Source organism: Eretmochelys imbricata, chromosome 3 (genome assembly GCF_965152235.1).
Source record: "Eretmochelys imbricata isolate rEreImb1 chromosome 3, rEreImb1.hap1, whole genome shotgun sequence".
NCBI classification, from domain to species: Eukaryota; Metazoa; Chordata; order Testudines; family Cheloniidae; genus Eretmochelys; species Eretmochelys imbricata.
Genome location: NC_135574.1, coordinates 150,095,776 through 150,110,753, shown reverse-complemented (window position 1 = coordinate 150,110,753; position 14,978 = coordinate 150,095,776). Strand labels below are relative to the sequence as shown.

Here is a 14,978-nt window from a genome sequence, read left to right as displayed (position 1 = left end):
CCAGACTCCAGCAAGAAACTGTTGAATTGGAATTCATTTGCAAATTGGATACAATTAACTTAGCCTTGAATAGAGACTGGGAGTGGCTAAGTCATTATGCAAGGTAACCTATTTCCCCTTGTTTTTTCCTACCACCACCACCCCCCAAGACGTTCTTGTTAAATCCTGGATTTGTGCTGGAAATGGCCCACCGTGATTATCATACACATTGTAAGGAGAGTGATCACTTTAGATAAGCTATTACCAGCAGGAGAGTGGGTTTGTGGGAGGGAGGGAGGGGTGAGAAAACCTGGATTTGTGCTGGAAATGGCTCAACTTGTTTATCATACACATTGTAAGGAGAGTGATCACTTTAGATAAGCTATTATCAGCAGGAGAGTGGGGTGGGAGGAGGTATTTTTTCATGCTTTATGTGTATAAAAAGATCTTCTACACTTTCCACAGTATGCATCCGATGAAGTGAGCTGTAGCTCACGAAAGCTTATGCTCAGATAAATTGGTTAGTCTCTAAGGTGCCACAAGTACTCCTTTTCTTTTTGCAAATACAGACTAACACGGCTGTTACTCTGAAACCTGATCTACAAAGTCAGGCATGTATTGCTAGAAACTAGATCTGTGCCCTCTCCCTGTTAAGACAGGTACCTGACTGATTAGCCAGTGAGATTGAAACTCCTTGCAACAATTGATGCTTTTTTTCTGTCTTTTTTAATTAAAACAAAATTTAAGACTTTGATCCAACCTGAAGGAAAATATCAGTAAAAGCACAAGGAAAAGGTCTGAGACTTAAGGATTTTCTCTCGTGTCCTGTTCTCCTCTTATTCACATTATACACTAACTGTCTGTACATTTGCATTTTTTAGAAGTGGAGCTATTTTTGGATGAGTGCAGAATTGGTGAACCACTTAGTTTAGTACTCCTGCACCTTATAAATTTCAGGAAATATTTATTGTCCTCCTGATAAACTTGTGTCTGTTACAAGCTGAAACTACAAAACTATTATGTCTATTATAAAACTGAAGTTAGCTGTGTAGGGGTTAGACACCCTGACAGATTCTTAACCATAACATTAGCAATTATGATAATACTGCTATAGAAATTGCACTGAATTTGAGTCCAGAGATGTTGCTGGTGAACGTTCAATGAGCAATGATATTACGGTCAGTACCTTTGTACAGTGAACAGTTCACACTCTTCAGTTTGGGCTTTTATATCCTCAACCAACTATCACAGCTTACATAGAAAAAGGAAAAATACAGTACTCAGAATGTCTTAGAAGTTGGTGATTGAGAAGTAATTACATCATTTTCATACCAATTAAAAAACATTAAAATTTAAGAATAAAAAATCTGCAGAGGCCTGACAACATAAAAGATTAGGGGACTAATCACTAATTTATATACTTTCTCAGTTTATAGTTCCTTTGCCTATCATCTTTCAATTGGCTAATCATTATATCCTTTTCAATATTTTCAGGTTAGTGCAAGAAATTGACTATTTTCTGTAATTAAGCTCTGTGCCACCCTCTATTGTCTTCCAGCAGAACCAATTTTAATAATTCTCATTATTAAACAGTTTTAGATGAATGGTAGCTTTTGGGGCCAGAAAATGATGGTTATATAATTGGTTTGTGTAATTGCGTAAATTAAAATATAAAGTATATTATTCCATATTATAAAATTATTAGTCAGTTGTAATGAGAGTGAACTGTGAAAACATGGGATCAGTTCCCAACTCGGACTCTGCCAGCTTTTTGCTGCTGCAACAGAACAAACCAGATTGAAAGCTACTCTAAAGGGGCATCCAGGGATTCCTCTGAGAGAGGCGAACCCTCGAGTAGTGTAGCGTTAAAGAGGTAGTGCTACACCACCTATATCCCCTCCCATCTTCCCGCCCCCTTTAAAAGACAAAAGAAACCACACTGCCTCCTTATAGACCAAACTAAAACCAGATACATATGGGTTTAGCTTATGTAAAGGCATTTGCTACTGCAGGAAGATTCACCAGCCCTAACAGCAGCCTCCAGTGAAATGTCCATTCAGTCACCCTGGACAGCAGCATTTATTTCACAGTTCATAAACCTTTTAACCTCTTGATGAATGTTCAGCATTAAACCTAACATCAGACTTTTAAAACAAGTGCGAAAAAAATTACTGTCTCCCAAAGTAATGCAAGGCAACCACAGACAAATGTTCAGTCTCAAATGCTGAAGAAGCAAAATACTGCCTTAGTCACTAGTGAAGGTGTCTTGTCCCTAAATAGTATAACTATAAACATAGACTGTGGAGGGCCTTCTTTTGTTACCATTCTTCTACATCAGCATTACACTATTGCTGTCCGTTCTCATATTGTTTAGCTGCTATTGCTGTCTAGTAGCTTCCCTTAGTGTGAAACCTGAAAGGTCAAAGGTGCTGCTATTATCAGGAGTCCCCGAAAGAGAAACCAGAATTAAGCTGAATTTAGTACAGAAATTCAGTCAGTTAAGCTTCCCCTTCATTTAAACCTGCATTTTTTTGAGAAAGATGGAGGATCCTCCACAATCTTTGTCTATTCTTTAGCTATCTCCCTCAAGGCACTTTGAGTGATCCCATTTTTTCAGCTGGGAGAGGAGGATCCTTCCAAAGTTCAGCAGCACTTCTCTTAGGTAGGCTATAGAGAGTCAATATAGAGTGAATTGCTCCTCCCTTCAGAAGCTGAATTTGTTACTAGACCAATGGGCTGGGCCCTAAACTATTGATTAGGAATGAAAATATGTTTTGAGTTTCATAAGCATTACTATATTCAGATTATGTGGTAAATCCAAAGAGATCAAGAACAGTGATTCTTTAAAAAGGGTAGTAGATGTTTGTAGTCTACAGAAACTGGAAGGAATTCCATTAAAGTCATATTTCAGGGTTAGAAAGTATTACTATGGCAACTAAATTCATGGCAACTATGGCAACTACTAGGGCAAATTACTATGGCAACTAAATTCAACAGAAGGGCTGTTGAAACTTATCTGCATTGGAAATGCAGAAGGTTAAACAGTTTAGGAACCTGTTTTGTGCTTGTGATTTACTGCAGATTTAATTTATTTGTCTCCTTCAAATGATTGTTTATAAACTGAGAAGCACTTTACTCCCAGATGTAAACATTTAGCAAGAAATTCTAATGAATATTACAAGCTTAGAAATATTTTCATAGTAAGCAGCCATTGCAACAAAGGACCTGTAAACATTTTGAATTTTTTTTAAAGAAGAAAATGAGTTTATTTGTATCTTTTAGATTTTGGATAGGAAAATACAAAATTATCATTTATGAAGTTTATCTAAGAAAAAGTTAAGGCTCACACATGTGGCAGATAATAATATAGTTGAAGCAGGTAGCTGATGCAGAACATAAAACGTCCCTTTTAGCCAGTTTCTCATACTCTGTTTTCTACTTGGACTAAAAATGTCTTTCACATTTTCCCCTCTGGTTGGTCCTTATCAGTAACAAAAAAAAAAAAGTTATCCCATGAGGAGCAGAAATGTGGTAAATTGTGTATTTAACATGGCAAACGCAATGCAAGTGCCTTCCTATTTAGCTGCTAAAATTGTTTTTAGTAATGAAAGTGCTGCAGTATCAAAATCAGCTGAGTAGCTGTAACTCTCTTGTAACAATCCTTGAATTGGAGATTTTAATGATATTATAGTTCCGTATTTGGCTGATAACCCTATAGATTTTTTTCTACAGTTTCCCAAAGGGGAAGAAAAGACAATCCACAAGTACATAATTTGTAACAGTGCATATGGTATTTGCCTGCATCTTAATTTCTTCCTCATGTTAAAATAAATAGGCTTATTTTATACCTCTGTAAACATATATTAACTACTTGTCCCTCTTTAATAATAGTAATAGGCACATATATGGTGCTTTTCATCTTCAAAGTACCTTCTAACATTAAAGGTTCTTGAATTAATTTGTTAATATTTTCTCTGTATTTCATCATCCCAGACACGTATTCTATTTCCAATTATCCCATGCAATTTTTGCTAATTATCACTTTCTTCCCTTACTGCTAATCTTCTCTGCTTTCCTGATCCTGCAGTGAAGTCGTAAGTCTAAATAAGGATGATACTAGCACAAAACAAGTGTGCAGGGTTATGGCTCCTCTACAGGATCCAGCAAAGGGACTGGTTGGCTGCAGGAAAACCTACTCAAACACAAATAAATGCAGTAACAGAAAGGGAGATTACAGAAACTGTAGGTAATTTAAGTGTCTTTCCATGAAAATATTCTGTTTATTAAAGCTTGCTCATTACATTTTTCTTTAAGAGTGTTGTTACCTTGTGCTTGAATATTTTCTGAACTACACCTGGTTTTCTAGCAAACTGCACATACTGTATGGACATATTACAATCTGGTATCTGTGTGTCATGAACTGCCTTTAAGGTATTCAAGAAGGGGATATGTTCTTGTGAGGTGCGTTATTATTAAGTATTTTCTCAGCTCCCAGTTATTTACCACACTCAGAACATACTGTTCAGGGAACAAAAATCCTCCCCAGAAAGCTGACAGATTGGAAGTATAGGACCACAGAATTATGGGGCTGCTCATGATCTTGAGAGGTCACCTAATCCAGCCCCCTGCACTGAGGTAGAACCACGTATATCTAGACCATCCCTGACAGGTGTTTGTCTAACCCAGAGGTGGGCAAACTACAGCCCACAGGCCACATCTGGCCCGTGGGACCATCCTGCCCGGCTCCTGGCCTGGGAAGCTAGCCCCTGGCCCCTCCCCTGCTGTCCCTCCTCCCCCACAGCCTCACCTTGCCGCCGGCGCAATGCTCTGGGTAGCGCAGCTGCAGAACCCGGCCTGACCTGTTGCTCTGTGCTGCGTGGCGTGGCTGCTTGTCCTGGTGCAGCCGTGCCGCCAGCCACCAGTGCTCCAGGCCGCGCAGTAAGGGGGCAGGGAGCAGGGGTTGGATAGAGGGCAGGGGAGTTCGGGGGGTGGTCAGGGGCATGGATAGGGGTCGGGATGGTCAGAGGGTGGGGAACAGGGGGGTTGAATGGAGGCAGGGGTCCTGGAGGGGGGCACTCAGGAAGGAGAGGGGGGCGTTGGATGGGGTGGGGAGGCAGTTGGGGCGAGGTGTCTGGGGACGGTCAGGGAGAAGGGGTGGTTGGATGGGGCAGGGGTCCTGGGGGGGCAATCAGGAAGGAGGAGGCGGTTGGATGGGGCGGCAGGGGGCAGTTAGGGGCAGGGGTTCTGGGAGTGGTCAGGGGACTGGGACAGGGAGCTGTCAGGGAACAGAGGGTGTTGGATGGGGCAGGAGTCCCAGGGGGGGTCAGATAGGGGGCAGGGGCCGGGCCATGCCTGGCTGTTTGGGGAGGCACTGGAATGCGTTACCTAGGGAGGTGGTAGAATCTCCTTCCTTAGAAGTTTTGAAGGTCAGGCTTGACAAAGCCCTGGCTGGGATGATTTAATTGGGGATTGGTCCTGCTTTGAGCAGGGGGTTGGACTAGATGACCTCCTGAGGTCCCTTCCAACCCTGATATTCTATGATTCCCCTAACCAGCACTCCATACAATTTCAGAAACCCAATGCGGCTCTTAGGCCAAAAAGTTTGCCCGCCCCTGGTCTAACCAGTTCCTAAAAACCTCCCTTGGAAGGCTAGTCCAGTGCTTAACTATCTTTATAGTTGGAAAATTTATGCTAATATCGAACCTAAATCTCGCTTGCTGCAGATTAAGGCCATTATTTGTCCTACCCTTGGTGGACACGGAGAGTAATTGATCACCGTCCCCTTTATAACAGCCCTTAACATATTTGAAGACTGTTATCTGGTCTCCCACCAGTCATCTCCTCTCAAGACTAAACATGCCCAGCTTTTTTTTAATCTGAGCAGCAGCAATGTAAAATACTGGCATAAATGCAGTACAAATAATCACAGGGGTAGCATATGACACTTTTAGCTGTTTTGAAAAAAAGTATCGTTGCCTCTTTTGCCCTGTATAGTTAGCCAATATTTGGGGCCTTGCACGCTTGTTCCGTTAGGAGGAGAAATTGATGATACAACTCAGTTATTTCTTTGGTGGAATGCTGTTTATTTACTAAGTGTGTACCTCTACAATTGCAATCAGGGAACCCTTTAGTAGGTTTAGTATCAGGCCATAACATAGGACCCATTGCCTTGAGTGGCAGCTTCTACTGTTTCCAGCTATGTCACTACATAAATGGGCTTAATTGCTCTTTTTATGGCTCCTGAGAGAAGGGTGCTTAGCATATATATCAGCTTTAACCAGGTCTGTGATTGTCTGTAGATCAACAGCCTGCTTGGTGGCAGCCATTAACACCTTCCAGCATAACTGTATTTACAATATACATTTCTTGAGCTAGAGGACAAGGCATAGCAGACTCATGCCATTTGCTAAGACACCCAGTAGTGAATGTTGCATATAGCTGCAAGTGAATATCAGGGCTACTGAATGTGATAGGCAACATGGTTACTCTATGCTCAAGGCTAGGAGAGAGGACACTTCGATTCTAGGCCAGGCTTTGACCTGGTTTTGCTGCATGGACTAGGACAAATCACTTAATCTGTGTATGCCTCAGTTCCCCCACCTGTAACATGGAAATATTTACCTGTATTTTAAATGCACTTTATAAAGTGCAGTGTGTTATCAAATTTGTAATTTAAATAAACACTAGTGCTTAAGTGAATAATAGGGGAAGCCTTGGGCTTCTGGGAATGTTAATATAAGAGAAACAAATGTTTAATGCTCCTGCTATTGCAAGGAATGAGCTGCAGGAACCTTCAGTTCACTCAGCATTTCTCTCTCAGCCCACAGGGCAAGATTTACTAATGAAAGCTAACGTAACATTTTATTCTAATATGGGAAGCCCCAGTATCATCATCAGCTTTGCCCATGACTGATGTATTCCTGTTGTGTACACAGCTCTGCCTTCTGTAGTTAGACATTCTCCTTTCAGCCATCCCAAATTCATCACAGCAAAGCACAGCTCCTCTATAGAAGTTTACCCTAGTAGCTTGCCTGGAATACGTTGGAAGGATTAGTGCATGTGGCATGAAAAGTGGCCCTTGTGCCCAGTGTGCACTGGTGAATATTCATGCAAGTGCCTGGCAGGCTTTTGCTTTTTTTCTCTGAAAAGACAGCTCTTGCCAAATAAATTCCAAACAGTGTATTTCTTTTCTCTCTTTGTTCTTAAAAAAAATGTGGAGGCAAAGGCCAAACTCTTATTTTGCATCTTTCACAAATCCCAAAGGAGTAAGTGTCTATTTTTATCATTCATGTTAAATCTCTTTGGGAGTGGCTTAAATTAATACGCTGTTTGTTAATGATAACCCAAAGCCATGTCCTCTTTCAAGTAGTTTAACCTGGGCCAAGTACTGCTGAGATGAGAGCAACTCACAAAAAAAGAGATATGTCCACTTAGTCTTTTGCTCTCAATCCACACCACTTGTGTTTTAATTAGAGCATTTAGCGGTTAGAATAATTATAATTACCACTGTGCTATTGGAAATATTTGAATTTTAAACTCCTGATCAAAACTTTGAAGACCTGGCACAAGGAAACTGCATTGAGTCCCCAATAATGAAAGAAATCCATTGAAAAACGTAATTAGGTACTTTTTTTTTCAGCCTTTATAAAAGAAAACAATTTACATATGTTTTTGCCTTTTTCCCTCTTTATAATCCTTCAGAAGATTTAGCCTACGATTAGAAATTGTTAAATAGATTCAGTATCTGTTGTTTATAAGTACTCGTCACATCTAGGATTCTACCCTTACGTTGTCAGACTTTTAACACGGAAGTCTGTCTTGTCTTGAGCTGGCAAACAACCTTAACAGTTGTAGAAAAGCAGGGTGAGTGAGGATCTGAGGAAGCAGAATTTCTCATAGCTGAATCTTTCTTCTGACCAAGTCCTGAAAAGATGCCTCTGGGAATTTGACAGAATCAGCTCTGAATTTTTAATTTGCAGATAGACAGAACTAATGAGAGCTAAAAGGCTTCTTTTGGAAGCCTTTTATTTTAGTGTCTTAAATTATTATTTATTAATAATATTAATGGTTTGGGATTGAGTTGAGAGATTCTGAAGTCTCTTTGTAAAATCTGTTTGTTCAGCCTACCTGAGCCCAAATTTTCTGAGATTGAGAAATAGGAAATATAATGCTAAACCTAAAGTTTTACCAGGTTCTGATTTGCACAGGATCATGGAAGCATGAGGCCTTAGCACTATTCTTGGGTCAGAGATTGGACCCATATATTCCTAGTAAATGAATTCCTAAAGCAAGGCAGGCTTAGCTATGGACAGCATTTTCCCATAAGGAAAAGGGCTCTTTGTTCAGCTCCCAGCTAGGTCATTTTCACCTCTCTACCAGCAGCATTGTTTAACTCTGAGGAGTGGAATAATTTTTGAACAGTAATTTTTGTCACAGCAGAGGTAGCAGCTGAAAGCAAGAAAGATTGTCTCACTGGGGAGAAGTGAAATTATATGAGACTTAAGCATTCTGGTAAGAGATCCTTAAAGACACACAAGCTTGATAGTTTGCTCCTGGAAAAGTGTTTAAATGTGACCAAGTTTATTTTCTTTTAGAATCTAGCTGGCTCAATTTGGATGTTTCTTGATATTTTCAGTGACAGGCAACAATCCTTACCCACTGTAGTTTGAAAAGGGTTTCCTGTGCATAGTTGAGGAAAGAACCCTGACTAGCCCCTTTTGTTAATTGTGCTAACTAGATTCCACAGTTTTCTTTTTACTTGTATGTTTAGCTCTACTTATAGTGATTTAGATGGTCAATGTAGTTCTAGCTGTTTTTGATTGGTTAGTTGTGCTCTGATTGTTGTGGTAGGAACAGGTCCCACTAGATTTCATAGCAGACAGCAGGTGCAATCAAAATATACCAAATGTTCATTACAGTTAGGGCTTGTCTGCACTTACACCAGTGCAGCTGTGACACTGTAGTGCTTAGTGAAGACACTATCTGTGCCAACAGGAGAGCTTCTCCCTTCTGTATAGGTACTTCACATCCCAGAGAGGCAGTAGCTACGTTAACAGGAGAAGCGATCTGTCAACATAGTACTGTCTACACCAGGGATTAGGTCAGTATAACTGTGTTGCTCAGGGGTATGGATTTTCCACAGAGTTATACCAACATAAGTTCCTAGTGTGCACCAGCCTTAGTGTTAGCAACATTTGCTGACAAGAATCTGCTAGCCAAATTATCACAAAGGCTGAAATATTTACACTAGGGTATTGCACAAATTTAGGCATACTGCATAAACAATATGGAGCAGGCACTTTCTGTGAGCTTTTAAAGGGCACCCAGTTCAGTGAATAAGCAAAGGACTTCAATCTTTGTAACTCTTAATCTGATAGAGAATTAATCCCTTAAGGAAATGAATAGAAGATAAAAAAAAACCACATTCAGCATAATCTAGTTTGCCATAACATGCATAATGCAGGCTTTCTAATTAGAATATTACCATTTAAAAACTTGGTTCACAGACTGAAGAGAGAGCAATTATTTTGAAGAAAGGGAAGTGCAGTTTGTTGAGTTTGTCTACAGTCACTCCTAACTCAAGCAGCAAAGATAAGAGTTTTGAAAACATACTTGCTATTGAGTTTTGTATCAAAACAACAGCAAAGAAAGCAATTAGTTGTAAACCAAACCCCTGCTAATCAATGGTATGCAGCCAGCCCAGGCACTTATGTAAGATATAAACAAAATCACATCTATTAATCAATTTTTAAAAATGCTTCACTGCTTCTAAAGAAAAATATGTAATGAGATTGCCTCCCACCACCCCCAAGCCTCAGGCCGGGTCTACACTTAAAATTTAGGTTGACATAGTTACAGTACTTGGGCTGTGAAAAAAAGCACACTCCAAGGGCCATAGCTATGGCGATCTAATCCCCAATGCAGACGCAGGTAGGTCAATGAAAGAATGCTTTCAGCAGCCTCAGTACCTTTGTTTGGGGAGGTGGTGTTCCAACAGCAATGGAAAAACCCTTTCCATTCCTGTAGCCTGCATCTACACTACAGGATTATGCTGACATTGCTGTGGCGCCATAGCTATGGTGTACTAGTCCCTGTAGCATAGACTCCACCTCAAGATTTGGGAAAATTTTGTCTGGAATATCAGGGGAAAGAAAACCCTTGGCTCCTTCAAGGATTGCATACACGCCCTCTGCTCCTTCAGGCTTGAAGAGTGAAGGAGGCGGAGCTCTGTGGCTCATTGGTTGGACAAGGGTTCAGCATAGGCCTACTGACTCCCATGCACCCACGGGGAAGGTCTATAAATCTTTCCTCCTGTCTGAGGGTACCATTCTGCAGCGGGGTGGGGGGGCTCCTGCTCCACCCTCTCACCCCCCTTGGCATTATGGTAGGACTGGGCTTGTGGACCTTGTTGTAGACATCATGCTAGTTGCCTTTTTAGTGCTGGAAAAGAATTTATCTCACTGCCAGATTGGGCTGAGATGGGTGTGGTTTCATCTCCCTGTGAACAGCCCAGGGACCTAGTAGGTAGGTTAGATTGTAAAATTATTTTTTTTCATAAGTGCCCAGTGCAGGTAATCGTTGAGCATGGGGTTCAGTTACCTAATAAACCAGACCTAGAAGAGAAATAGGAAGCCATATCTCATAAAGAAGGTGGGAAATGGGGATGGGGCTTCTAATGTTTGGTACAGTGAGGAGATGACCCTCTCTTTCCCACTCCTTTAAACCTCATATTGGGAGGGAAGGGCAGTGGAGTCCCAGAAATGGTTCCGAGACAGGTTAACGGAAGCTGACAACAGCCCTACAGCAGATGAAACAGAGGAGTAGGAGGCATAAATGCAGTACAAATAATCACAGAGGTAGCATATGACACTTTTAGGAGTAGGAGGCTGAAGGCCACCTCCCTCCAGGTGGCACACGTTACAATGGAAGGATGACCTGCTCTGGACAAGCTATTGCCGTATAGTTCCCAGATGTCTCACTTGATAAAGTTGGAGCTTAGTTAAACCATATTCCTGGTGCCTTGTGTCCTGGACACTGCAGGAAAACCAAGATAAGGTGAAGGGAGCTCCTTAACAATGCATTTAATGTGTTTCCTGAAGGACAGCACACTCATTAGGTAGTATGAGTAGAGGAAGGGGTCCTTCTTAAGACCTGACCTGACCTGACCTGACCTGAATAGGCCAGTTTTACTTTTTCTTTCTTTGCCAATTTGATCCATAGAGATGAGAAATTCCCATTTCATATGCAGGCCTTGAGTTCTCTGTTAGTGAGTAATCCTTGTGTTTGCGCCACAATACGAGAATATATGCAAGAAGACAGTATTCCACACAATCAGGATCTGCTTTATTTTATTTCTAGCCCTTGAGCTGTGCTTTCTGTACACAGCCACATTATCCAAACAGATCTTCAAGTCAGTGATACACTGGCAGTTCCACCTGGCAATTGAAATAGAGTATATATAGATTAGTAAATAAATTAAAAATAAACTGTATGAATATTGTAGAATGACTATAGGGAATATATTATAGATTGATTGTTGGCGTTAACATAAAGTAGTGTGAATAGTTGGGACTCAGAAGAATACCCGAAATAATGTGCGAAAGGAAAAGGGTATCAACAGGGAACACTGATTGTTAGAGGCACATTGTAGACCAAAGAGTATAGCTAAATAAGGATTAAGGAGAAGATAGAAAAGACTGAAAAAAAATAATGAGCAGCTTGGTTTAGTGGTAATTTTACTGATCACTTCTATATTCTATTTCTCCCTGTCCAGGTTACTTCTCTGGGACTGTGATGATCGGAGCTATAGTTACTACATTGAGGTTTCCACTAATCAGCAGCAATGGACGATGGTGGCTGATCGAACAAAAGTTTCCTGCAAGTGAGTTTAATTTTTTTCCACTTATTTGCCCATGGGAGAAACTAAGCAAACTATTATCCCATTGATCTGTGTGAGATTTACATGGTTACGGCTCACTAACACTGGTTGGAATTATACCTATAACTTGCAAATAACTGAGACTAGACCCCAACAAATGTGATTTTGGGGAGTGGAGACTTCAAGTGTAGATGAAGAGACATTCTTTCAAACCAAAACCAACTTTTGTGGATGCTGCCGATCAAGCCAGTTCCACATTTTTCCAGACTGGTTTGGCAATGTAATATTTATTAGCAAACAAAAAGAATGTTTAGTTACAGTTAAGGTTGCAGTAGGACACACTCTGTCTACCCAAAACCTGACAAGCAAGGTGTCTTAACCTGGCCCAGCTACCTTTCTGGATGGACACAGTCTGTTGTAATGTGTCCCAAATTCTGGGCTCTTAAGTTTCTAAGAGCCCTTTATCAGGGTAGTGACTGATCACTTTTCTAGCTCTGGGTCTCTCCAGCAAACTCCCACAAACAGACCCTGTGTCTGACAACACTCCCAAGCTCCCACTTGATTAGATGCTTTCCCCCACAATCCCTTCAGGCTGTGGGAGCTCTGATTTCTCAGTTAGCCCTTCAGGTACAGGAAAGCAAGGAACACTGGCCTAGCAAAAGAATTTCTTAACCACTTGCTTCTTAATAAAGTACATGCTGGAGAGTTACAGATCTTTGAAAAACAGCAAAATCCTGAGCACACTCCCCAAGCCTGACCTTATGCCCTCCTATGAGTCTGAGGCTTGGTCTGCATCCTTAGGCTTGGTAGCCCTTTCTGCCCTCCTTAGCCCAGTGGTCTTGCCAGTCATTGTGGTCTGGCCTCTGGCTTAGAAAAACACCCTTTTAAAACAGCCTGTGTCCTCCATTTACCCATGTGCTTCTTCCTAGGAAAGTTTCAGGCTCCATGTCCCCTATCAGCTTCTGGGCTGAGAGTCAGGGCCCCTACCCATAGAAAACCCAGTAGGGAATAGTCATTATGTTGTTGACCCTTGATTGTTCTGTCATAGCTTCTCAGACAAAGGTCTCAAGCCCCTGTGTGATAGGTCACTTGGAAGACCAGACAGCCTAGCAGGTATGCCATTGGCCCTCCAGCCCCTTGCATCTCTTTCAGGATAGTATAGATGCCTGGTTCCTGACTCTAAGCTGGAAATCTCCTGGTTTCCACCCACATCTGGGCAACAGACCTTAAAGTGGTGTGGTAGGAGGATCCAGACCCAGGCCCTCCCACTCCACTGGGTCCCAGACCAGGATCCTCCCTGCAGCAAGTCTAAGTCCACTGCCCTGAGCTACTTCCTACCTATATGTCCCTTCAGTTTGGGGCATGGCCTCTAGAACCAGTCAATCAGTTAATAAAGAGACCAAAGGAGCAAGGCTCTGCAGGACCTCAAAGGGAGTGGTGGTTGGAGAAGGCACTGTCTATGAGCCTTACCCAATCTGTGTGCCCTCTCAGGCAGTCTTTTGTCTGGCTTCCCAGAGGAGTCATCCTCCTTCCCATCACCATTTGCATGGGCTTCTCAGCTCCTTTCAACCCACTTCTCCAGTAGGAGCATGCTCAGCAGGCCTGGAGGAGCAGGTCTACTTGGGCCCAGTATTGCCTTTTAACCCCTTCAGGCCTATTGTGGAGTTTGTAAACCCCATTACATCCGGCTACAAAATGGATACACAAAGGAGGTTACAGTACAAAGTAGAGCCTCTGAACCAAAATAGGATTCACAAAACAAATTGAAGTTTACAAGTTGATAAAGATATATCCACAATCTGTCACACATGGAAATAAGAAAGGGATAGACTGGTACATTCCTTTCTACCTTATTGCCTACACATTGTCAATAATACACTCCAATGTTCCATAGGCTTTCATTTCTAGCTCCAACAGATACACATACGCCATTCACAGCTTAATCTAATTTACCCTATAATGCAACACCTTGATAGTGACTTCATATGTTTTTATAACAATTATATCAACAGATCAGCACATCTGACTGTCCCATAATCCGTGCATTTGAGAAAGTATTTTGCCTTAATGTTGCTCGTGTCATGTGATGGTTCTTAATTACAACCCCTGTTTGAAAGTGGCCTTTTCACTGTGTGAATCACATGCAACCATACCATCCCGCCACATAAATCAGCAGTAGGGTTTGAATTCCTTGACCTACACATCCCTATCTTAGGCCCTTACTGTTTGAGCTACACAAGTAATTGCTAGACCTTTTCTAGACCTAACACGGTAGGGGGATTTCACACACACTTTTACAGTGAGTTACGTAACTGTTTACTAGTCAACAGAAGAATACTGGTGATCAGGAATCCTGGAGTCTATGCCTGGCTCTGGGATAGAGGATGTGATTTATAATGTTTAGTGAAAGAATAACTAAAACTGGTTTAGTCCCTCTAAAAGGCAGATTAGTGTAGTGGATTAGATTGGTTACTGTCATTTTAGAGACCTGGGTTTTCTGCCTGCGGTGATCTTGCATAATATCTTTGCTAATTTATTTTTGAAAAAGGGTGTGGAAGGGCGATCAGCATCTCTTCCCTGTCTTCTAGATTGGAGTTTATGGCTGTAGTCAGTAATAAGGGTAGTGAATTGCATGAGAATAGCATTTAGAAGAAATGAGATCTGAACTTCTGGTCTCCTCTTTTGTAGCTCAGGAAACTTGTGTGTGTGTGTGTGAGAGAGAGAGAGAGAGGGTGCAAGCATTCATGCTACAGCAAATTTGTCATCAAATTAAAATTTGGTAGATTCACCTTGGCTCACATATTTTCTGTGATAGGTAAAAATGTATAAATGATATTCTTGGAATGAGCACATGAGGAGCAACATAGTGGCCAAAGGATGAGTCCCAGTGTGTGGTGTTTCCTCTAAAAGGGGTGAAAGTGAGAACAATCCAGTGAAAAAAAAGGGTGATTTTTGAACTTTTATTATTCTTTCTATATCAATTCATTTTTCATCAAATCACCATAAAAAATTTAAATAGTGCTCAAAGTTTATATTCTGTTAAGGTTTTTGCCATTTCACTGCAATTTTTACGAAATAAAGATTGAAAATTTCTATTAAATCTGAACTTTGTAGCACAACT

At 41.3% G+C, this 14,978-nt stretch overlaps 1 protein-coding gene across 3 annotated transcripts in view; it reads left to right on the top strand.

The window, feature by feature from the left end:
• The window catches only part of BTBD9 (BTB domain containing 9), a 308,471-nt gene that overhangs the window by 207,538 nt on the left and 85,955 nt on the right, over window positions 1–14,978 (top strand). For all 3 annotated transcript variants that reach the window (XM_077813611.1, XM_077813610.1, XM_077813612.1), the window contains one exon: window positions 11,753–11,860. In XM_077813611.1, the coding sequence (XP_077669737.1) occupies window positions 11,753–11,860 (108 nt within the window). The remainder of the gene's footprint in view (window positions 1–11,752; window positions 11,861–14,978) is intronic.